The 26,807-nt window shown below is 35.2% G+C and overlaps 1 protein-coding gene across 1 annotated transcript; it reads right to left on the bottom strand.

Moving 5' to 3' along the window:
* Positions 1-784: 784 nt before the first annotated feature.
* prkcg (protein kinase C, gamma) lies at positions 785-26,807 on the bottom strand (the record flags this gene model as incomplete). The annotated part of the gene is made up of 16 exons (XM_079836052.1): positions 785-946; positions 2,302-2,442; positions 2,639-2,746; positions 2,848-2,928; positions 4,386-4,524; positions 4,620-4,682; positions 4,847-4,938; positions 7,916-8,089; positions 11,376-11,564; positions 12,444-12,645; positions 12,811-12,967; positions 15,264-15,392; positions 17,142-17,253; positions 21,005-21,087; positions 22,294-22,325; positions 26,578-26,807. 16 exons carry the CDS (start codon positions 26,805-26,807, stop codon positions 785-787), a joined length of 2,094 nt encoding a protein of 697 aa, XP_079692178.1.

Genomic DNA, 26,807 nt, shown 5'->3' with positions numbered 1-26,807 from the left:
TATAAATATAAGGAATAGATCATAAATATCTAAATGAGCATTTTTCATAAAGTCATTTGTTTCAATAACACGGGAGCATGGATCCCAATAACTTATTTTTGTAAAACACTAAGATGATGCAAACATTTATAATCTGTATAGAATCATATTTGGATTGCATCTACATATACAGTATGCTAACATTTATTGCACAAACAAGTATTTTATATGTTGAAGTATTATTTATTTATTTTATTATTTTTTTTTGTATCTAGCTGTCGTGTGTGTGACCTCTAAATCATAATACTGAGCTTCTATACCAGTTGTCAGATGCTAAAAAATGACCAGTGTTGCTCACCTGTCTACACTTGTTTGGTTAACTAAACCAAAACAGAGCAAACAGGATCTTACACAAAGACTGAGCTTGATCTGGGATTACATAATCAGCTTGAAGTGAACTTTAAAACACGGGGGCAATCATGGTCATGCTGGTTTCTATGGTCCAGTCAGTTATACTTAGGTCATGGCAACTACTAGCATCCAAAAAGATATCCAATAAGATCCTATTGTCCAATAAGATAATGGCATGAATGTATGACCCTTAAATAATTCAAGCTGATACTCTCAGAGTGGACTGGCTAAATATTATTAATGCTTAGGTTTTTTTTTTTTTAATACTGTAAAGATCATTAAAATCGGTGTGTTGTTTTTTAGAAGGTGATGTTTGGTCTAATTGAGACAGACTCCTATTGTAGGAGACACCTAAAAGTCACAAGATGGTTGATAAGAATCGATACAGGTTTTCTCAGACAGCTGTGAGGGGTGAGGGAGGATATTCCGGGTTTGTGTAGGAGAAGCCCTGGAATTCCTCTTGAGTTATGGCAGCGAGAACATCCGGGTCAGAGGGCGTGAGGACAGAGGGGGCGGACGTGAAAAACTTATCAAAGTTCTCTCCTTTTTTGCCTCCCTGTGAGAATGACACACACACACACACACACACACACACACACACAAAATCAATTGGGTTAAGTTACTATCTATTAAATATCCAGTAGACTGAGTGGATGCTGTTGACGTTAGTCTAGCGCTGTGAACTCAGAGCACCTCCACTTATTTGCTGTGCTCACATACATTCACACAGCATAATAACAACCGCATAGATTAGCATGAGTAATATGGGCAAAGAGCTACAGGCAATGAGGGTCAGGCTTATTTTGGTTCTGCCATCAAGAAAAAATAACACTAGTAAATATGAAAGCACGCATGCACAGATGCATGCTGAAAATAATAAGGAAGAGCAGGCAGGGCACATTAATACATTTCCAGTTATATGGTTACTCTGGTTTAAAATAGCAAAAACGAACTGGCACACACACACATATTGTACATAGAAAATGAGGACATAGCACAACTTCTATTGTTTCTTATAATTAATGAATTATAATTAATAGTATAATTACAATTACTACAGCAAATTCTATACCCCTAAAAATTATTTGCAGTACAAAATGTATATAAATGTATATAATAACTATATAATACAACTAAATATATGTGTGTGTACTGTGTATAATTATAATGTATATATAAATACACACTCATTCATGTATATAAGAAATATTTGCATGTATATACTGTATATATATATATATATATATTTTTTTTTAAACATTTTATATAATTATTTCTATAATTCTAATGTACAGTATATATATATATATATATATATATATATATATATATATATATTGAATTGATTTTGTGTGTGTGTGTATATATATATATATATATATATATATATATATATATATATATATATATATATATATATATATATATATATATATATATATATATATATATATATATATATATTCTTTTTTTTGTTTGTTTTTTTTTCATTTATTTTATTTATTCATTTAGCAGACACTTTTATCCAAAGCGACTTACAACTGAGGAAATATAATTTATTATTAAAATTCTACCACTAAAGAAAACAGACTTGCACTATATATAAACTTAGATAGATACGTTTATATATTCCCCCCAAGGGGAAGTTTTGATAAACTTATGAAAAATGAAAATTATGTACACATGTATTTTTTGGTGGGGTTTTTCCATTTACTTCTATTGTTTTTATTTAGCTAATGATTTCTACCCCTAAACCTGACCATCACACAAAGCCCTTTGCGTTTTTACTTTTTCATTAGGACATAATTTAGCGTGTTTATTAACCCATAAGTTTTACTATCATCGTTGGGACATTTATGGGGTAAACCTGACCCAGGCACAAAGACAAGTATTGTGATAGGTGATACTGACACTTCTGGGTTTGAAGGGAGGCTGTATCTCCAGTCTCTCCAGGCGGTCCCAGTCTATCCAGCGGAAAAAAGGATGCTCCCGCAGCTCTCTCTCTGCCTCCTCTCCTCCACCCAAACGCTTAGCAGGGTTCTTGGTGAGGAGCTGGGGGAGAAACAGGTGGAGAGAGTAAGTAAACAAAACAGAAATATTGAAAGGATGGAATTACACGTGTCTAATTTAAGTCACATTTTTTGGAGGTAATGTTAATATTAAAGATGGGGTAGATTGCTCTGTGCATGCACTGTGAGCCAAGTACTGTACGTAGGCAGCAGAGATGAAAGAACAGGAAGAAGATTACCCCTTTGCAGATGGCCACAGCCTCCCGAGAGAGACTCTTAGGATATGAAACGCTCTGTTCCATGATGGACTGAAACAGCTCCTCCTCATCTATGCCATCAAAAGGAGGCTGATGAAAAGAGCGAGACAGAGGGAGAGGGTGCCGGGGATGAAGATCTATTGAGAAAAGGACAAAATTAAAGCTCAAGGAAGAAGAGGATGAAAAATTACCTGCCCAGCCAGCATCTCATAAAGGAGGACTCCATATGACCACCAGTCCACTGCTTTACCATACGGCTGATACGCCACAATCTGAAAACAATACAGATCTCTTGTACAGGGATTTTTTTAGTCTAGATGTATTACAATTATAATTGAGAATGCCTTTTGAATTCCAGCTGAATTCTTTCATTTGTACTGAGGTAGAAAACAGGATGTCGAATTCTCATTTGAATTATAATGAGATTCAATATAGCCAAGTGGAGTATGAATTGCCAATAAACATGCTATCTTGTGCAAATTATATGTAGTATTTCTAAAACATGATGATATTAAAATGTGATAACATTTATATGCATATTTATATAAAATATGTAATATCATTAAAATGTGTAATTAATTTAATTGATTAAAATAAAAAATACTATTCAAAAGGTTGGGGTCAATAAAATTTTTTATTTTTTGGGAAAGAAATTAATATTTTTATTCAGCAAGGATGCATTAAATTAATCAAAATTAACGGTAAAGACATTTATAATCTTACAAAAGTTTTTTTCTCAAATAAAAGTTGTTTTGAACATTCTATTCATCCAAGAAACCTGGAAAAAAATGCATCATCATTTCCACAAAAATATTAAGCAGCACAACTTGTGTTTCTTGAGCAGCAAATCAGCATATTCGAATGATTTCTGAAGGAGCATGTGACACTGAAGACTGGAGAAATGATGCTGAAAATTCAGCTTTGCCATCACATTTAAAAATATGGAAAACAAGTATATTTAATATTACATATTGAATAAATGATACTTCACAGAATACTCTTTAAAATGAAGACAAACAACAAAGCAGGAAGACAAGATGGAAACCTTAAGTAAAGCACTATATGTTTGTTCTGGTAGGTTTGCCGTTTTGCCCATCCCTGCTAAAGGCTTCATAATTTCATAATGTTATATTCTCAAAATCAGATCAATTAGAAATATCCCCCTTACAGAGTTGCTATTACAGGCCTCTCAATGTGCAGATAAGCTCATAAAAATCATATTAAAGATAATTACACAATAAATATGCTAGTGTCTCTGTGTCGGCTATGAGTGTGTGTCACAGCGTGAGAAAAAGAGATTAATTTCCTTGCCTGCAGGGACACATATTGCATCTTTTCAAAATGACAGGGACACAAAGATCAATGGCTTTTCTTTTCTTTTTTTTCTTCCTTTTTTTACATAATGTGATCAATGCGAGCCAGTTGAACTGCTGGGTTAATACAGTGCTGACGCATACTGGGCTTCGGTAGACCCACATTCACACTTATCGCCTTTACATCACACAGCAAAACACAAACATTGACGATTTAGCACATACATTACTCGAGTGGGATGTCCATCATGTCGCCGTGTAGTAAACGCCACAGTGAACCTAAATGAACACATACAGGCAGACATGTGCTGACTGCGCACATCCACTGAGTGTTAATGTAAACACAGAGCCAAGGTCATGAAGAAGAGAAGATGAATCAGACAGGAGGAGAAGGATGGAGACGGAGAAAGGGAAACCTCAGGTGCGATGTAATCAGGTGTGCCACAGAAGGTGCGAGTGGTGTCCCCTTCCATCAGGCCTTCCCTACACATCCCAAAGTCTGCTATCTTTATGTGTCCTTCACTGTCCAGCAGGACATTGTCCAGCTTTAGATCTCTGCGGATCAGAGAGCGAAAGAGAGAGCGAGAGAATATTAAACGACTGTAACATATGGTGTGCGTGTGTAAGGAGATTCTCATCGTGTCTTGTACCTGTATATGATGCCTTTGTTGTGCAGGAAGAACAGACCCACCGCTACCTCAGCTGCATAGAACCTGCCAACATGAAAATCTCTCATTAACTCCATTAAACACACATGCTGCCACTGCAGGGCAGAATGACAGAATGATGCCGAACAGGTGAATTTAGAGACAGAAGAAAGGGGGTACAACAACAGAGAAAAAAAAAGATGAGAAAAAGTCAAAAGAAGAGAACTCACGCTGCGTGTGGTTCTTTAAACTTGCCAACAATTTGAATGTGAAACATAAGATCGCCGCCATCCACATACTCCATGACGTAATACAGACGATCCTACAACACAAAACTGATTATTAGTAATCAGCAGATATGCAACTCCATAATATTAATAGGAACTAAAAATGAATCAGCAATCAATGCACTTGTTCGCATGCTATACAAGTAAATAATACAGCAAATGCCACAGCAGATTTGCAATCAGTCAAATGGCCAATGTAATAATTTAGATTTAAAGTATCTAAAGTATTTAAAGTAAATGTAGTTTACGTAGTTTTTACTTTTAGTTGAACTTAAAGCATTAGAGAGAATAAACTAAACTTTTTGAAAGGCTGTACAAATACAAAATGTTTGCTGAGCAGCAAAACAGCATATTAGAATAACTTCTGAACGATTATGTGACACTAGAGACTGGAGTGATGATGCTGAAAATTCAGCTTTGCATTACAGGGATAAATTGCATTTAAAAATGTGAAAAACATGTATATTAAATTATAATAATATTTCACAATATTACTGTATTTCTGATCAAATAAATGCAGCCTTGGTATGTATAAGTGAGTTCTTTCAAAAACATAAAAAAACTATTGCACTTTACACACACTGAATTACATAAACTCTGTTGTAAGGTACGACCAGCAGGTTTTCTCAGTTGCTTCAGTTATTTGTCACATAAAGCCAGAGCAAGATAACAGCCGACTTTATCTACAGAGGCATCTGACTACAGCATTTGGAGTCTGTAGGACTTGAACTTCTGATCAGTGGGATGCTGCATTTTTCCGCTGGGCAACTGATTGCTTTGACTCTATTTCTCTATTTCATGTACTTGTTACAATGAGACACAGTTTAAATACACAAAGAGGTCATTACCAAACACAGTCACGTTGAGTGTTTTTTACAAATTCAATCGACGAAAAAAAATAAAAAAGTAATTCAAACCTTCACAAACCATTAAAGCCAGACAAACACACACACTCACTCACTCCTCTTTTTCTCTCTTTCAGTACAGCAGCTGCCAATGTATTTCATTAGGCTGATTGCCACTTTGCAATACGTGTCTGCTGAAAGAGGTCAGACAATTAGCACTATGAAAAGTCATTTTTCAAAGCAAAATGAGGCAACTAACATTGCAAAAAGACCCTCCAGATTCATTAGTTAGAAAAATTGTTTATCGTGTCAAATTGAATCGCGACAAAATGCTCAATACATCACCTTTTAGGATGCAGGTTGATCCAGGTTGCCAGTTTAAAACTCACATGACCGCATTCCAAGAATATAATTAATACATTGTCAGAAACTTCTGCTATTTTGTTCATCCATTGTTCATGCTGACGTTTTATAAACACGGCTAGTCAAAATTGTAACAACAATCTGTTCTTGTTACTCTTCTCCCTCCCAGGACTGCTAACAGTCTTGTTCAGGGCAAATTAATGTAATATTTTGGTGCCTATCTAGGCCGATGTAAACAACCATTTAATGAGGTAAAAGAAGAATAGTAACCAGGATGTTTTAGTTTTTAATATGATTAAACATCTTTAGTCCATAGCTAACACAATCATTAATCTGCTGTCGGAACCTAAGTAGAGGTGCAGTAATTTTTTTCCATTAAAAAATAAATAAATTACACACAAAAAAAATGAATAGTACTTTTGAAAAATACAAATTACAGTTGTTAAGCATATGTATGCTTTATTAATAAACTTTTAAAGACATTAGTTATATGTGATCCTGGACCACACAACCAGGGTCAATTTTTTTTAATCATCCGAAAACGGAATAAATACGCTTTCCATTTTTGTATGGTTTGTTAGGATAGGACAATATTTGGCTGAGATACAACCATTTGAAAATCTGGAATCTGAGGGTGCAAAAAAATCTAAATATTGAGAAAATCACCTATAAAGTTGTCCAAATTAAGTCCTTAGCAATGTATATTACTGATAATAATACATTTTGATATATTTACGGTAGGACATTTATAAAATATCTTTACTTACAAGGTTAGTTCACCCAAAAATGAACACAATCAGAGTTATATTAAAAAATGTCCTGGCTCTCCCAAGCTTTATAATTGCGGTGAATGTTGCAACGCATCAAACGCATCGCTTTGCTTCAGAAGACCTTTATTAACCATGTTCGTCTGAAAGAAGAAAGTTATATACACCTAGGATGGCTTGAGGGTGAGTGAATCATGGGCTAATTTTCATTTTTGGTTAAACTAACCCTTTAATATCCTAATTATTTTTGGTATAAAAGAAAAATCAATAATTTTGACCCATACAATGTATCGTTGGCTATTGCATAAATATACCCGTGCGACTTATGACTGGTTTTGTGGTCCAGGGTCACATAGTAAATCTGTGTTAACATAAAACTGTATTGTATGTCTTTTGTTTATTTTCATTAAGACATTAACAAGAGTCAATTATAGTAATTATTAAACAGAAATATGATGTGGTAACTACTTAACTACATTTTACAGCTGAAGCCACCACCATTTTGAATGTTTCTGCATGATGTTGCAGTTTTAATTAGGAGTTTTATAAGGACATGAAAGTTTTTTTCAAATCGGAATCTCCCAATTACGGTAATTCCAAAATGCAGTGAATGTCATGCTTTACTTTATCTGTCACTCCACTGTTATTAGACACTTTCATCTGCTGAATGGCATCAGTACCCTAAAACGTCTTCATGAGTGGTGCATCCACTCCACTAGGTGTCAGTATACTATCAACCAGCACAAAACAAACAAAAAATGACTGCGTTCATCTTTGCCCTGGGAGGCCACATGAGGACATGAAGGACCCACAAAATGTCAGTACTCATGTTCTATCTGTGCAACGCCAAAAAAGCGATTTAAACATCGCCCTGAAGGTGAAGAGTGCATCTGTTTCATCACTACGGGACGAATGACATTTCAGCCCATATATATTTCATAATTTACAAATGTGCATATGCATGTATAAACCTCGTTCCCAGGCTCCCACTCTCTTTAAATCATTAACCATTCACACACCACGATGAACACACAGACCTCGGTCTGAAAGGCGCAGTAGAGGGAGGTCAGGAAGTGAGGTCGCCCCGTGAGGCCCAGCACTCTTCTCTCCACCATAGCGCTCTCGGTATCCTCATCCTGAAACAGCACATCTTTCTTCAACACCTTCACCGCAAACAAGCGCTCACTGCCCCTCTCCTCTGCCAACAGGACCTGCGGGATGACAAGGAAACCTCACATTAACACTTCTTGAACATTAATAATTAAGAGCTCATCATCTTCTGCACACATTCCTCCAGCAGCAACTCAATTGGGCAAACACAAAATGACTGCAGAAAACCTCATTCAAAGTGAGGTTAACATACATAAGGGAACATTACCTCAAATCAAACAAACAAAAAAAAGAACAGCAATTCTTTCATTTGATTTACTTGTATGATCCTGTTCTCTTCATGTCGTTTCCCCCCTGCTTTGTGTCATTTTTCTATCTCTGGCTCCCAGGTCTCTCTCCTCTGCGCTTTTCTTTAATCTCTTTCCTCGTTTCTATCCTTTCTTTAGCACGGTTCTGCACCCTGGAGGATGTGCTGTCTACTGAGTATAACCCTGGCCTCTTATATAACCAAATATCTTGAGAGCACACACACACACATGCACACCAGAAACATGTCGTGTACACACGACATCTACTCTAAAATTATTTAATATAAAGGAGCACAACCACATGGGCAAACAAACATTCCTTCACACGCTCAAACAAAAGAGTGTAAAAAGTGCACACACACACACACACACACACCCATGTCATTCTTCTTCAGGGATCAAACAGCTCAAAGTGCTTCACTTGTGTGCTCTGCACTGACACACGACAACAGAATTTAGATTCTGTTCCGCACAGACAGAAGAACCGTGCTTTGTTTGACCAAAACAAGGCATTCGCTCTGAAATACTCCAACATCCCCTGGGCTGCTTGTGGACATACAACCCCAGCAGGTCTTTCTTACATGTATCACAGATTGCGCTTTATTTATCACTTAACGGGATTGGCCGAACACAGAAATGGCCGCGTGTCTACGCATCTCCAGGTATTTTAAGGTGAATGAGGTACGAATCTCACTGGGCCTTGAGTCAGAGCTTCTGCTTCCTCGAGGAAGTGAGGCAGAGCCACAGCTGCAAATTTTAGATAGGGAAATCAGCCCCCTCCTCTTGCAGCTGGGACCAGAAAAGCTAGCGTTTCCCCTTCTGCCTGAATTAGCAGCAGCAGCCCAGGAACGAATGAGACAAGGGCCTAATTCAGTTCCAAGGACGCTGTACCCTTCGCACTCCTTATTGCATCTACTGGGAACATAGAAGTAGACGTGTTTGTTGATGGGTGAGTGCAGCCTCATGTAGCCTGACTTTCGGCATAAAAAATCTGGTCTGTTTTGCAGTCGATTCCGTCCAGATGTATACTTCAGTTTTGACGCAAATGCTAGCATATGCGTATAGCTGAATGCATAGCCTTTCAAAGTATATGGCATTTGGAACACAGGTGCTCATGCTAGAAAGCTTCATCCTTATCAAGTGTTTGCACTATTTCTCACCAGAAGTTATATGGGATTAAAAAATGTCTTTGTACTCATTTAAACTAGAGTTGCTGGTATCTCTTAATTGCCTAACACAAACACTACAAGTACATGCATACCTCAGTGTATACAGAAAAACGTATTTATACTTCAGTTTTGATGTGATCCCTAGAGTATACGTACAGACGAATGCCTAGCCTTTCAAAGTGTACTCCAGTGCACACTGTCAAGTTCATCTCTGTTTTTGTGACCGTGGACAACAGCACATGTATAAGTCATTTTAAAGCTTGGAAAGAAGGGGCCACAAGGGGGCATGTGTCAAATGCATCTATCCACGCTCAAGGGGCGGTCACACTACACTTTTTGTTCCATAGACTTTAATAAAAAAAGTCAACAAATTTTACCTTTACACTATGTCTACACCGGACGCGACTGCTGACGCGTTGCAACAGCTAGAAGCTGTCTACACTGGACGCGACAAAGCGACCGTTGCAAAGCATTTTTCCTTCATGTCAGTACATCATAAATAGAATGAGTCATATAATGGGATATATTGTCTTTATAATAGGTTATATTGTATAATTGGTTATATTATTTTGTCGCGTCACATCACGCCTCTTGCATGTAGACACGGTGTTAGACACGGTGTTAACAGCTTGTAACTAAGGGCAGTTCTCTTAAAAGGACAACTTTGTCCCTTATCTACCCCTAAAAGGTGCATTTTAGTAACTTATAGTAATATGTACTCTTAAGGTACTACAATGAACTTTTACAAGTAAATAAGGAACAAACATGTCCTTTTAAGGGTACTGCCCCAGTGACAAGCTGTTGTACCGCTAAAGGTAAACGTTTTTTCTGAGAGTGGGAATCAATTCGTCATGCCGTGACCTCTTAGCTGAATTAAAAGAACAAACATTTTGCTTGTTTGATAGTATATGTTTTACATTTTGGATTTATTATTATTCGTTGTACATAAAAAAAAAAAAAGATGTTGCAGAGTGTGATCATCTGTAGTATCTGTAGAAATGTTGCGTGCTCAAAGTCAGGTGTGTTAGGGTAACACATTACAAGTAACATGAATGACATAATAAGTAACTAGTAAAGTTCTACAACAAAATACCGGAGTTACTTTTTCAACTAAGCAATTCAAGTTACTTTGTTTTCTCATGATTGACTGACACCTCTTCTGTCCTGAAATCGGGAGTGAGGTACAGATAATAATGGGGTGGGGGGTTGATTAGGACGATTTTAAGTGCCCTTGTCAAACAAGGGGCTCATGCTATCGGTGTGAAAGGGACAAAATAGAACTGTGGTCGCGATAGAACTGTGTTTTTTTTGTTATAAAAACAAAACAAAACAAAAAAACAAGCCAAGACCAAGAGTAACATAACACATTACTATCCATAAAAAGTAACTATGTAACATTTAGTTACTTTTTTAGGGAGTAATGCAATATTCATTACTTTTTAAATTAACTTTCTCGAACACTTAGTGTGACTGTAGCTTTACGGTCAAAGGAGGATACTTTGAAATGCCTGGGCGCTCAACTGAGCAAAGACAGAGAGGAATGTGGCAAAATGAATTAAACTTGAGCTTTAAGAAAAATCTGGCTGTGCGCGTACAGTATACACATACTATGCTGATGATTATATTATTACACTTAAAAGTAATCATTGCTTTAACTCAGTACCTTATAAACATAATGTGTTTACAGATGAACCAATAAAAAAGAAAAGAAAAGAAAACTGTCATTACTCTTGTAAGTAAAAAATAAATAAAAAGAAGCAGTACTAGGTGCACTGTTCATTTGACATCATAGCATTTCTTTGTTTTTCTTTTTTTATCTAAGTCCTGAAACTATATTTCCAGGTTTAAATTAGATTTTGAATCCCACAATTTCATGGTGGCCTTCTGGACCCCACTGTAATTTCAAGCACCTTGCCAAAACTCCCTTTGCCCAGAACCATGAGGAAGTTGAAATCGTGCAGTCCGACTTGGCCTTTGCCTTTGCCCGTGTGCTGGAGAGATGGACTTGGACTCAGAGCGGGCGGGGTCACAGAAGGAACAGGCGTTGTCATGGTAATATGAGAAGGAGGAATAGAGGGTGTGATAGCAGCCTCTGGTACCTTCAGAAAAGAGAAACACAGGATGAGAGAAAGAGAATAGTTTGTTTCAATATAGGCATACACTGCCCTCCTGTGGATGTGTTATGAAAGTGACAATTATGGTGCTCACTGAAGAAGACTTGGAGATGATGGTAAGACAACATCTACAGAATATGTTTTGCTGCAGTGGTGTGTGTGCAGTGCTCGAGTATGTGGCTATCTGACTCTATGTTGTCAAAAAGAACATTTGATTTTAGATCAATGTGTTTATTTGTGGACCTGTGACCTGTGTGGCCCCAGGCTTCTATTAGCACTCTCTTGGCTGAATATTGCATGGACACTTTTATCTAAAGTGATTTACAATACACCTATCACAGGAGTAATCGCCCCTGGAGCAAACTGGAGTAAAGTGCTTTGCTCAAGGGCACAAAAATGATGCTTAATGGATATAACCACTTGAAGCCAACAACTTTTCAAATTGTCAACCTAGAATTTTGGTCCTTAAAGTTCTGGATGGCAACTGAAAAGTTGCAGGCTGCCTAGTGCTTATGGTAGGTAATATGGGGGTGTAGTTATACTAAAAAAAGGTAACATGAACACAATAAAATTCAATTTGTTAAAGTCATAATGTGTTGGAAGTCGCGTTTACAAAAACGTAATCATAAACTTTAATTTAAAACAGATGTATAGCTGGCCAGATCATAAAATGAAAAATTTCACTAAATAATGTTACCAAAAATGAAATCATCTACCATATATAATTTTATGAAAATTAGCTGTATAGCTGATCAGACCATAAATGTGACAGTTTTTACACACGCACATCCGCACGCACACAAAACAGAGCATTACAAAAAAAGGAATTACACAGTATTATAACAGTAAAAGCACAAGATATACCTGTAGGTCTGGGTCGGGTACAGGGATATTATAATACTCTCCTTCATCCTGGTTGAGTAGTTTGAACCAGCCGCTGACGGAACGTCTGAATATCTCAGTAACACCAAACGACAGAGCCCCCATAAAGTCATTCCTTGAGGTCCGATCCCAGTCCCAGACCTCTACAGACAAACGCCTGTCCCACTGCCTCCCACGCACTGAACTACACTCAGACAGAAAGAAAGAAAGAGAGAGATAGCCTAGCATCCACTCAGAAGACCTTAGGAACAGCATAGCAACACCTTGGCAACCACACACAACACCCATAGCATCATGGCAATGACGTCTGCATCGTACACACACACAAACAAACGGAATAAACACTCACAAGGTGAAGCTCTCGTTCCAGATGGGGTTGAGTGTAGAACGGATGGTTTTGGTTTTCTGTTTGCTCTGGCTCTTTGGATCAGGGATGAGTTTGAGCTTCACATAAGGGTCCGAAAGGCCGTTAGGGTCCATGGGTATCAGGTTATGTGCCTCATGCACTAAAACGTAGAATACATAGTGAGAGAGAAGCATAACAGCAGTTTATACAGTTTACACATAACGGCATTTGCATGAAAACTAATGTACATATGGCTGTGTTGATATGCTTTGTACAGTGAACGTATGTTTAGTTGTACTGTTAAATTAACCTGTCAGAATGACACAACAGCAGTGCATTTTAAGACGCTCACATTCTCTGTAGAGCATTAGTAGTCTCCTCACTACTCGCTAGACTCTCTATGGTGGCGCTGATGTAAGAGCCACAGGCTTAGTTAAGTTGACACAGTGCAGCTAATGCATTGTAATACAGCATATTGTGTGTGTATAATTAGCTTTTTCCTCATGTCCTGATGATGGTGTATGCACACATTTCCCTCTGCTGGAGGAAAACTGAGCTGTGCCATGCGGCTCATAATGCATCTCCAGTGTGATTCCTTAAACAGCCCATTTTCTGTGAGCAAAGGAGTAATTCTTCATTGGGGTATAAATAGGAGCACCTTAATAAACATTACGTAGCACTTTCTATGAATAGGGTATGAAACAAGGACAGCCAGACATTTATTTTCTATTCATTTTCTAAGGGCTTTGCAATCCCGTTGACAAAACTTGGCGCCATGTATAAACCTATCATATTTCTTTTACATTGTAATTTTCTAGCAATAAATAAAGTAGTAATAACAATCTGATACAATTTATGGTAACACTTTATTTTAAGGTAAAGTAGCTACACGTTACTACATGTACTTACTATAGTAACAACAGTAAATGATGCATATTTACATGCCAAACCCTAACCATAACTCTATAGAAAGTACACAGTTAATAATTAATATTACTCAGTACCTTTTTGAGTAAGTACAATGTAACTATGTCACCTTAAAATAAAGTGTAACCCAATTTATTAATTTTATTTAATACAATAAAAGGTACAATACAGTATATACAGTAAAAAATTTCAGACCCCATATATAATTTTTTACTAGTGGGTGCAGGACACTATGGTTAATTTATGTAAGCGAGGATAGCAAAATAAAGTAAATTGTGACATATTAGACCCCAAAATTCTTCATACAGTCGACTACCAGTAAAATGTATACAAATTTGGGACCAAAATTATTCAGACACTTTGACCTGACCATGTTTTGCTTAAGTGTTTTTTCTTTAATTGCTAATGCGACCTTTTACACCACAGACTGAAGAGAATTAAGCATTGTTGGTTGACCTAAATTGGTATTGTCTAATTGTGTACTTAAATTTAACAGCTGACAGCTGATTGGTTGATTGTAATCCACATATCTTTCAATCAAAGTTATCTGACATTATCAACATGAATTAGTTCTGACACAGTTTAACTCTGAGTTCTTGTCATATTTTATTACCATTTTCTAAACTTTAGCGAATAAACTGTGATAATGTGACAAATGTTTGAAGTTGTCAGAATACATTTTGGTTTGACTGTAGTTACATATAGTTTATCAATATCTTAAAGATATAATTTGGGGAACAGGGTTGAAAGGTTGCGCTTGACAAAAGCAATTAAAAGTAAAATTTGTGTAAAATGGAAAAAATATTATCAAATTAATTCCCATAATGTAGAAAGGGTCCAAATTATGTTATTTATAGGGTTACATTTTCTGGTAATGGGGTAAATCATGCAGTGACATTGTTGCATGCTTTTGTTGGTCATTAAAATGAGTTAATAATAAGCAGGTCATTGAATACCAATTAGATGGATTATGTCAACATCATGACGTTGTATCAATTTTATTGGATACAGTCAAGAATGTCAAGACCTCATATGTGGGACAGCACAAAAATTAAAATATGTAACATATACTGTAATTGTTACAAACTTGGTGTATATCCAAACTCACGAAGGCGAAGGAGAACTTGGAACAGGAACTTTTAAATGACAGAACTCACACTCAGAAACACCAGTATACGAGAACGTCGACAAACAAACACGGAAAGGAACACAGAGAACTAAATACACCGCGGCAAACGAGGTAATGACTAAACACAGGTAAACAGAATGAACTCATAATGACAACGATCAGGGAGTGACGAAAAAATGGACAAAGGAAAAAACTCAAAGACAAGCAATACAGACTAGACATGTAACAGTAATAACAGTCAGCTGCATTGTTTTGTCTCAAGATGCACACCAGTAATGTTTTTCTCTAAGGCACATTTATAAAAGCTACTTAAATGTCCTAATTTAACCAAGGCCTACTCATGGCTTAATCCAAGCCCTGTCTGTGAAACCAGGCCATGAGGTTACAGCTATATGTTCACCTGTGACATATAAGTCTTCCTTCTCTCCACGCACGGTCAGACGAATCCGTCCCCTTTTCTCAGTGTGGTCCTGTCCGCACAAGCTGGGGACGCTGCTCTCACAACGCTTGTGTACATTAATGTCACAACCTCTCTCACACAGACACACACAAACAGACAAATAACACAAAAACAAAAGACAGAGAGAAAGAGTGATGTACTTACAGTCTCCCACTTATCCAAAAACAATAATTATAAAGTCCAGTCTGCCTAATAAAGCTTCCAAATCTAATATAAACAGTGTAATTGTTAACAGCCATTGTCAAACGTTGTACCTTATATGACAACATGCTGAAACAGCAAGTGCTGTCAGCTGCATCAGCCTGCTTTATTATTTTCTAAAAGTGTATCATGTCATGCAAATTATATTAGATGACATGGTTGTTATTACATGGATTAAAACAATAGTTAAAGGGAATTAATTAAATATGACATACAGTATGAATTATTATTAAAAGCCTGAAAAATATTACTCTACAGTAATACCATTACACATAATTACAGAAATTATGTTAATTTAATAACAGTGAGCTTGATAATTATGATATGCTAATCTCAGAATTGATACAGTTTAATTAAAATAAAAAAATACTTCATGTAGTGCTTCATGTAGAATTTGAGCAACTCCCTAATTTTTAATTCATTAAAAATTAGTATAATAATATTTATTGTAATTTGAAAAATGTATAAATATTAAAATGTACAATCATTTATATATCCTTGCATGGCTGGCAGGATTACCCAATCCCTCAAAAACGTAGTGAATGAACTTAATAATATAATTAATATAATTAATATAATATAATATAATATAATATAATATAATATAATTAATATAATATAATATAATATAATATAATATAATATAATATAATATAATATAATATAATATAATATAATATAATATAATATAATATAATATAATATAATATAATATAATATAATATATAATATATAATATATAATATAATATAATATAATATATATAATATATATAATATAATATAATTAATATATAATATAATTAATATAATATAATATAATATAATTAATATAATATAATATAATATAATATAATATAATATAATATAATATAATATAATATAATATAATATAATATAATATAATATAATATAATATAATATAATATAATATAATATAATATAATATAATATAATATATAATATAATATAATATAATATAATATAATATAATTAATATAATATAATATAATATAATATAATATAATATAATATAATATAATATAATATAATATAATATAATATAATATAATATAATATAATATAATATAATATAATATAATATAATATAATATAATATATAATATAATATAATATAATATAATATAATATAATATAATATAATATAATATAATATAATATAATTAATATAATATAATATAATAATTACTGTAAAACACAACACTTTTATTTGCAAGTCTCCATTTTAATTATTTCAATGGAATTTCAATACGGAGATTGGGCAGGGGATTTTCCATTTTATTTTGTATTTATATTATATTATATTATATTATATTATTAATTATATTATATTATATTATATTATATTATATTATATTATATTATATTATATTATATTATATTATATTATATTATATTATATTATATTATATTCTATTATATTATATTATATTATATTATATTATATTATATTATATTATATTATATTATATTATTATATATGAGAAACAACATGTGATATAAAATATAGGTAAACATAACTACAGTCCCCAGCACATCACAAATAACGCTCTAGGTGAACTTCATTTGGATAATTATTTGCTCAATATATACTCACTGGCACATTTCATGCCCTGATGTATAAGGCCATAGAGCAGAGACCCACAGTGATCACAGAAAGTGGGACTGGAGTATGTTTGTACTTTAAACTTGTGCTTGCTCTTGAGATCCTAGAGAGAGGGACAGAGAAAAACATTGCACTCATTAATTGCTTAGTCCGTTGGCAAAAGCACTTTGATACATTTTTATATTTAACAAAGAGGGGCGCCATCCAATGCCCAGTTCTTGGAAATGGTTGGCCATGAGAGAAAGAAAAGAGATTTAAATTATGTGTCTGATAAGAAGCCCTCTCATACTGTTCTTTGCTCTATAAATAGGACATGCTTTATGCACAGACACACCAAGAATATGCACAAACAAACACAGATACTCTACTTTCCCTCTGGTTCTCTCTCTCTCTTTAAAGGTCCAGAGGAAAGGCTTCATTTTGAAGTGACTTTTTCACTGGGAGCCAATTAGCTAGGGCTATTTTGAGGATGAATGGTAGATGAATATATGAGTTCAGCTCAGCTGTGAAAACTGAATCCTCCTAAATGCCTAAACCCCCTCCACCCCACCCTCGTTTCTCTCTCTCTTCCTCATTCTCACTCTCTGCATGCTGCCTGCTCCTTTTCTTCACCCTCTGACAATCTTTCTCTCCACTTCTCTCTCTCTCTGTCAGTCTGCCTCATCTGCCTTTCACACAGGCACAATTGTCTACCCATCCTTACGGCCTAGTCGCACACGCACAGTCGCACACAAGCACCCCTCCTTTACCTCATTTTACAACAATTCCATTCAGCTGCTTATGAAAAAAAGAATCTCATAAAAAAGTTGTAACTATGCTCCTGAGGAAGACATGATGAAATGCTATAGCTCTGTTCCAAAACCTAGCGAGCTGCCTCACTGCCTACATTGGCAGGTGCCTTTTAGGACAGCATCCTAACCATCGTGGAAGTGAAGATTCAGAGTGCTCTACATGCCGCACAAACATTGCTTCACATACTCAATTTGTATCGATTTCAGTAGAGCTTGACGTCAGCATGTTGCTAATCTAACACTGTGATACTCTAACAAGCATAAAAATACATACAAAAAATATATAGGTTTGAAAAAAAAATTTTTTAATTACATTGAACTATTTTTATCAACACTGTCTGGTATATGAAAAATATAGGTTTGTGATCAACATTTATTTCACCTTGTCCACCATTTATTTTTTTCCTGTTTAATTAATTTGTAATTAATATAATATATCAATCATATCATATCATATCATATCATATCATATCATATCATATCATATCATATCATATAGTATAATAATTTATTAATATAATAAATTATTAAGTAAAAACAACAACATCTGCAGCATTTTATCTGTAATTCTTTTTTAATATCAATTGTCCTGGCAAAAATAGCAAAATATTTTTGTATGCGTGTATGTATATATAGTGCATCCGGAAAGTATTCACAGTGCTTCACTTTTCCCACATTTTGTTATGTTAAAGCCTTATTCCAAAATGGATTAAATGCATTATTTTCCTCAAAATTCTACAAACAATACTCCATAATGACAACATGAAATAATTGTTTTTGAAATCTTTGCAAATTTATTAAAAAGAAAAAAAAGGAGAAAAAAAATCACTTTTACATAAGTATTCACAGCCTTTGCCATGACAGTCGTAATTAAGCTCAGGTGCATCCTGTTTCCACTGATCATCCTTGAGATGTTTCTACAACTTGATTAGAGTCCACCTGTGGTAAATTCAGTTTATTGGGCATGATTTGGAAAGGCACACATCAGTCTATATAAGGTCCCACAGTTAACAGTGCATGTCAAAGCACAAACCAAGCCATGAAGTCTAAGGAATTGTCTGTAGACCTCCGAGACAGGATTGGCACAGATCTGGGGAAGGGTACAGAAAAATTTCTGCAGCATTGAAGGTCCCATTGAGCACAGTGACCTCCATCATCTGTAAATGGAAGAAGTTTGGAACCACCACGACTCTTCCTAGAGCTGGCCGCCCGGCCAAACTGAGTGAATGGGGGAGAAGGGCCTTAGTCAGGGAGGTGACTAGTAACCAGATGGTCACTCTGACAGAGCTCCAGCGTTTCTCTGTGGAGAGAGGAGAACCTTCCAGAAGAACAACCATCTCTGCAGCACTCCACCAATCAGGCCAGGTAGAGTGGCCAGACAGAAACAAAATTCTCTGGTCTGATGAAACAAAGACTGAACTCTTTGGCCTGAAAGGCAAGCATCATGTCTGGAGGAAACCCGGCACTGCTCATCACCTGGCCAATACCATCCCTACAGTGAAGCATGGTGGTGGCAGCATCATGCTGTGGGGATGTTTTTCAGCGGTAGGAACTTGGAGACTAGTCAGGATTGAGGGAAAGATGAATGCAGCAATAAACAGAGACATCCTTGATGAAAACCTGCTCCAGAGAGCTCTGGACCTCAAACTGGAGTGAAGGTTCATCTTCCAAAAGGACAATGACCCTAAGCACACAGCCAAGATAACAAAGGAGTGGCTACGGGACAACTCTGTGAATGTCCTTAAGTGGCCCAGCCACAGGCCAGACTTGAACCCGATTGAACATCTCTGGATAGATCTGAAAATGGCTGTGCACCGACGCTCCCCATCCAACCTGATGGAGCTTGAGAGGTCCTGCAAAGAAGAATGGGAGAAACTGCCCCAAAATAAGTGTGCCAAACTTGTAGCATCATACTCAAAAAGACTTGAGGCTGTAATTGGTGCCAAAGGTGCTTCAACAAAGTATTGAACAAAGGCCGTGAATACTTATGTACATCCCCCCCCCCCCCCCCCGTTTTTTTTTTTTAATAAATTTGCAAAGATTTCAAACAAACTTACAGAAAATAATGAAACAGAAAATAATGAATTTAATCCATTTTGAAATAAGGCTCTAACATAACGTGGAAAAAAGTGAAGTGCTGTGAATCAAAAAGTATATATCATATATATATATATACACACACACACACACACACACACACACACACACACACACACACATACAAACATGCATATATTAGGAAAAATAAACCATTTCTAATTACACCAAACTATTTTCATCAACACTTCTAGGTATTGAATGAAATAGATTTATAATAAACAGTAGATCCACCATCTTGGAGTCACAATTAATTTTTTCTGGGAAAAAATGCCAAAACAAAAGTATATTTGGACTTTGGAGGCAGCGAAACTAAATTGTTTTGCTTTTGAAACAGCCCTTGGAAGAGGCCATGACGCCTTTGATGAAAAGTGCTGCCTACGTAGGCTGCTAACTAAGATTTGGAACAGAGGGAGTGTTACAATATAGCCCCTTCCCTGCTTTTCTCCATCACACATAGTCTCACACTCACTCTATGCGAGTGTGAGTAGCAGTGTAACACCATCATATCACATCCCCTGCATGTTTTATCATACTGTAGCATGAATAAGAGAGAATAAAAGAGAATAAGAGAGAGAGAGGAAATTGATATTCTTTTTCCTTTAAAGCCTCCTCTTTTAAAGAAGGTATGCAAGCGAAAGCAATAAAAGGCTTGTCAGGAAGAGGAAAAAAAATGTCTGTGACAGTGAGACCTACTACCATATTGGCTTACTCAGCCAAAAAATAAATGTCTTGCCATGCAAAAATGAAGAGGAGAGAGACAGATGGGGTATGGATGATACAGTAGAATAAAAGATGAACTGCTGTGATCATAGCAAAAAATCAAGCATGAAAAGAAGAGTTATACGTTGATCAAGCAAAAAATAAATAAAAATAGGACAAAAACAACAACAACAACAAAAAATATTAATGCTAATGGAAAGAGGATTACATGGTTCAAGTTAACACAGAAAGGTACATACATACCTCTGCTTTGGGAGCAGTGATGGCACCAGGACAAGTAAAAGTGACGAACTCATGGCAGCGTTTGTGCACCACAAAACTGCAGACTAAAAGAAACACATATCATTATCTAGTAAAGAATCACCGTTTAATAAGTTTAATAAGTCAAATGTTTTATTAATATTCCCTTTGTTAAGGGTTATAGAAGATTAATAATAGATTATTTAAGTTGTTAATAATGAGTACACTTTAGATTTAATAAACAATTTTTCATAATTTAATAAAAAACATTAAAATTTCATAATTCAAGATGTACACTATCATTCAAATGTTGGGGTCAGTAAGATATTTTAAAATGTTTTTGAAAGAAGTCATTTACGCTTTTTTAAACCAAATTATTTGATAAAAAAAAATACAGTAATATTGTGAAATATTATTACAATTTAAAATAATGATTTTATATTTTATTCAATTTTTAAATGTAATTTATTAGTCTCCACTTTTAAGTGTCACATGATCTTTAATATTTTTTATATTAATGCTATATATTTTTTCAGGATTTTAGGATTCTTTGATGAATAGAAGTTCAAAAGAACAGAATTTTTGAATCTGAAATCTTTTGTAACTTTATAAATGTCTTTACTGTCACTTTTGATAAATTGAATGACTCCTTACTGAATAAAAATCTGAATTTATGTAATAATTTTTTTTTAATCTTACTGACCCCAAACTTTTGAATGCCATGATGCAGCAAAAAAAAAATACTGTTGTAGTGAGATTAAATAGAGGGAGTACGTCATTTTGCTACAGGTCATTGCTACATTGCTTTTTTTGCCATATTTATACAGGACAGTGCAGACAGCAGACAGGAAGCAAAGTGGGGAAAAAGAGAGATAGATGGATCAGAAAGGACCACAAGCCGAGACTTGATCTCAGGTCAAAACATTTCTCTGCTCAGACTTTTGCAGTCTCAGCTTACTCATTGTGAAATACGAATTGCTTCAGCGAACCACTTTTTGATCTTCACATGTACACCATAGGCATTAAGGGGAGAGGAAGAGGCCTACACTTTTACATCTGGTCCCCTTCAATACTGAATATTTGGTTACATCCTTTGATGCTCATTCACAGCAATGTATGATAACATGTAATGCTATGTAATGACTGCTAATGCTACTGGAGACTTTGATGATAGGTAGCCCCAGATAGAATCAGTTATTTTACATTTTATGCACTTGTTTTGTTTTTGGTTGAGTGCCTGTGTGGAATGAATTTAAATATGGTAAAAGGTGGGACAGATTCAAAATCATTACCTTGACACTGGAATCCTTGTTTTCCAATTCCCCTGTGAAACATAAACAAAACTCATATAATGCAGTCTAATTATATTGTATGTAAATGCATATATTTGTGAGAAAGAGCAGATCACAGAGAGCTGTAATAGGTGTGTGTGTGTGTGTGTGTGTGTGTGTGTGTATCAGCACAGAGGGCAAACAGAAGACATAAGCTGCTGAGGCCGTGACAGATAAGGTAATTTCAAGAAATCCTCATCCGACGGGCAATTTAAGTGCTCTTCAGTTCACCATAATAACAGGTTGCTCTGCTCATGATATCTTTGCTATGCAAAACACAACTTAGCATAAATCCCTAAAGTACTAAAATAAGATACTTTGACACCCAACACTTTGGGCATGATCTGCTCTCAGCATCTGAGAGTAGCTACGACTCTTTAAGAGCGTCCTTCAGACCAATCGACAGGGTTTGAGAGATGTGAGCCATCAACATCAACATATATTCAGAAATATAGGCTGAGACAGGACAAGGGCAAAGAGACAGAGAGTGGAAAAGAGAACTCGAGTTAAATGAATTCAATAGTGATTTATGTACTGTTTAGGGTTAGTTTAGGTACATTCAGTTGCAGTCAGTCACATCAATGTGAATCAATCAACCAACCAACTAGGGATGTCCTGGTACCAAAATTCCAGTAGTCTGTACCAATACCATAATTTTTTTTTTAACTATTAAAAAAATATATAAAATGTATTAAGTTTATTATTTATGATGATAATCATTATAAGTAAATAATAGAAACATTTAAAGGCTGTATGCTGTTTAAAAGAAAACATTGTTTATAAAAAAAGATCAAGTGAAAAATAATCAACCATCTAGGCATAATTATTATTATTAGTAGAGACGTATTATTATTACATAGAGACGTAGCTAAATCTACTGTAATATATTAATTAAAAATTTAAAAAAAAAAATTTTAAACCAAACTTTTATTTTGACGGGTTGCCGTGAAGACCTTTGAGTGTCCGTGTTCATGATATGACAGTTTTCTCAAATGAAACAGTAAATTCTCATGAATTGAGAACTTTGTGTCCTCATATAGTGACACACGGCAGAGACTACAAAGACAGCGAGCGAGTGCCCGCGCATCTGTGCCCGACTTCCCGTCATTCACACAGAGACGCAGAACTCGCAGGAGTAAAATTTAAATAGTATTTTGCAGTTTAATATTCACAGACACTAGCATATATTCAGCTACATATATTCAGCCCTGCGCTTAGATAAACACGGAAGCGACTGAACGCAGCTGCGGGTACCGCGGGAGTCTACTACAGGAATACTGGTATCATCACATTTTTATAATTTCAGTACCGACTTGGTACTGAAGTACCGGTACTTGTGACATCCCTACAACCAACCAACCAACCAATCAACCAACCAATCCATCCATCCATCCATCCATCCATCCATCCATCCATCCATCCATCCATCCATCCATCCATCCATCAATCTTTCAAATCAATCAACCAACCATCGATCGATTGCCCGCCCGCCCGATCGACCAACCAACCATCAATCGATCGATCGACGGACCGACCAATCAATCAATCCATCTACCCAATCAACCAACCATCAATCAATCAATAATCAACCAACCATCAATCAATCAATAATCAACCAACCATCAATCAATAAATAATCAACCAACCATCAATCAATAATCAACCATCAATCAATCAATCAACCAACCATCGATCGACCACCCGACAGCCCGACCAATCAATCAATCAATCATTCAATCCATCCATCCATCCATCCATCCATCCATCCATCCATCCATCCATCCATCCATCCATCCATCCATCCATCCATCCATCCATCCATCAATCCGTTCCATCCATCAATCAACAAACCAATCAATAAATTGTTGAACTGACCTGAATTAACCCTACACTGCAAAAAATACTTAGACCTCATTTTGAGATGCGAGTATTTGAATTGCAAATTAAATTTCCATCCATTTGGATAACACAATTTTTGCATTAACACACTAATAAAAGTAATATATTTATATTTGTCTGTCATAAACAGAACGGATAAAGATTTTTGTAATGCACTAATAAACGGAATGTGTTTTATAAACACAATAACCAGGTATACATCAATTCTCAAAAATGTTTTATTTGTTTCAATCTCATAATTATAGCTTATTGATTATTGTTTGTTCCTCAGCTAGCCATATTTTAACCATGTTCATTGTTTTTAACTGAATACATTTCATTGTTTTCACAATTTATACTGATTCTAAGCAATTTGAACAAATAGATGCAAAAGTTAGTAATAAACTACACTCTAAAAAATGCTGGGTTAAAAGCAACCCAAGTTGGGTTGAAAATGGACTAACCCAGCAATTGGGTTGTTTTAACCCAGCGATTGGGTTGTTTTAACCCAGCATTTAGGTTGTTTTAACCCAGCGGTTTGGTTAAATGTTTGCTTAAAACAACCCAATTGCTGGTTAAGACAACCCAATTGCTGGGTTAGTCCATTTTCAACCCAACTTGGGTTCTTTTTAACCCAGCATTTTTAGAGTGTATGCCAAGATTTTATTTTTTTAATTTTTTTTTGTGCAGAAATCGTTTTTAATTGTTTTATATATGACTGACAAATATGCATTAATGGTACAAATCTGCTTATATTAAATTCAATGTATTTCTCCCTGTAAATGTTTTGATGGTATTCATACCGCTGGCATATACAGTACATATTGCAGACTAGATTTGTAGTAATTTATGTTAGGGAAAAGAAAGCAATAAAAATATATGTACAAAAGGTATTTCCCTAGTCTCCCCTACTTTACAATTCTCTGTATATGCTGTACTCCAACAGACATAATAAAACTTCAATGAACTGAAATGAAAGGACAGAAAGAGAAACAGATGCATCCATCAGAAGCTATTTGAATTGTATTAATGAACATGAGGTACAGAATATGAGTGGGTAATGCATGGGCCATATGGCCGGCCACAGTTCCATGCGGGTTTTGTGAAGCTTGTGGTTAAATGGCAGCTCAAACAGAGAGGACTGCATAATTTAAGAAGCCCCTCAGGGCATGAGTTTTATGAGGCATGGAGGAAACTGAACAAGCACGGTCATGTAACACACGTGTGGGACAGTGTTCTTCTGCCCTCTCTTGTGTGTGTCATTGAAAGAGTAGTCACTGTAAATGTTAACTAAGTTCTTTTGCCTTGTTTTCCAGGAAAAATATATATTAATATTTAACAACAGCATGTTACAACATATGTATTTTTTTTGTTTCAAGCAATATATATATTTTTTATTACATACATGCTTTAAACGTGCATTTCAAAAGTATGCTTAGTTGCAAGATTGTACATACACTACTGTTCAAAAGATTGGGGTCAGTAAGAATTTTATTTTAAAATTAATTTTAGAAATTAATACTTTCATTTATAATATTTAGAACTTTCTATACATTAAAGAATGCTAAAAAAATATATTAGTTTCCACAAAAATATTAAGCAGAAACGGTTTTCAATAGAACACTGAAGATTGGAGTAATTCAGCTTTGCTATCAGAGGAATACATTACATTTTAAAACAATAAAATAGAAAACAGTTGAATTGCAATAATATTTTACAATATTACAGTTTTTACCATACACTAAAAAAAATCAAGCCTTTTTTAAGATTTAAGCATTTCAATTAATAGTAAAATTCCATAAATTTAATCAAATCAAATTAAATTATCCTAACGCATTTTAATTGAATGACTGATTATGGATTGTTCAACTATTTAATTAAAATGTGTAAGTTTTATTCAATTCAATTTGATGGAATTTATAATTGAAATGCATAAATATATTTTTTTTTAAAAAGAGTGTATTTTTGATCAAATAAATTCAGCCTTGATGTGAAATAGTAAGATTTTTTAAATGTTTTTGAAAGAGACTGACCACAAACTTTTGAATGGTAGTGTAAACAAAAACAAACACTAGAATTGTCTTTTAATAAATAGTTAATGGTGTTAAAGCGAACTGTATTCAAATTGTATGTAAGAGCTAATAGAGGCTTCGTCTCATAATTCAGTATGAACTATAAAATACGAGGCCAGTACAGCATTGAGAGTGAGTTATGATATGAATCACGATATGGGCATTACGTTTTTAGGATTAAATCAATACATAAATTCAGTGCAAAGTAAAGGTTAAGGTACAAGTATCGGTTTAATAATGTTAGGAGTTCAGTAAAGTTACTGAAGTGGCCAGCAGTGTTAAAGGTGTGAAGTACCAGATGAAGTCAGTGCAGTGGCTGCAGAAAGTGGGCTGCTTGAAGAATCGGGCAGTGAACTGGTGGTCCTTCACTTCAATGACCCTCTTGTGCTTGAGAGCTCCCTTCCTCTGGAAGACTGGCAGCCTGGGGGGAGGAGAAAGGGGAGAGGGGAGCGGGGAGGAGGAGGGAGATGGGGTGGACAGGGCCAGGGGAGACAGAGATGGAGATGGAGAGACTGGGGTAGACAT

Source organism: Gobio gobio (genome assembly GCF_949357685.1).
Source record: "Gobio gobio genome assembly, chromosome: 15".
In the NCBI taxonomy this organism is placed as follows: domain Eukaryota; kingdom Metazoa; phylum Chordata; class Actinopteri; order Cypriniformes; family Gobionidae; genus Gobio; species Gobio gobio.
Note: the sequence above shows the minus strand (reverse complement) of the source record. Positions and strands in the feature narration are given on the sequence as shown.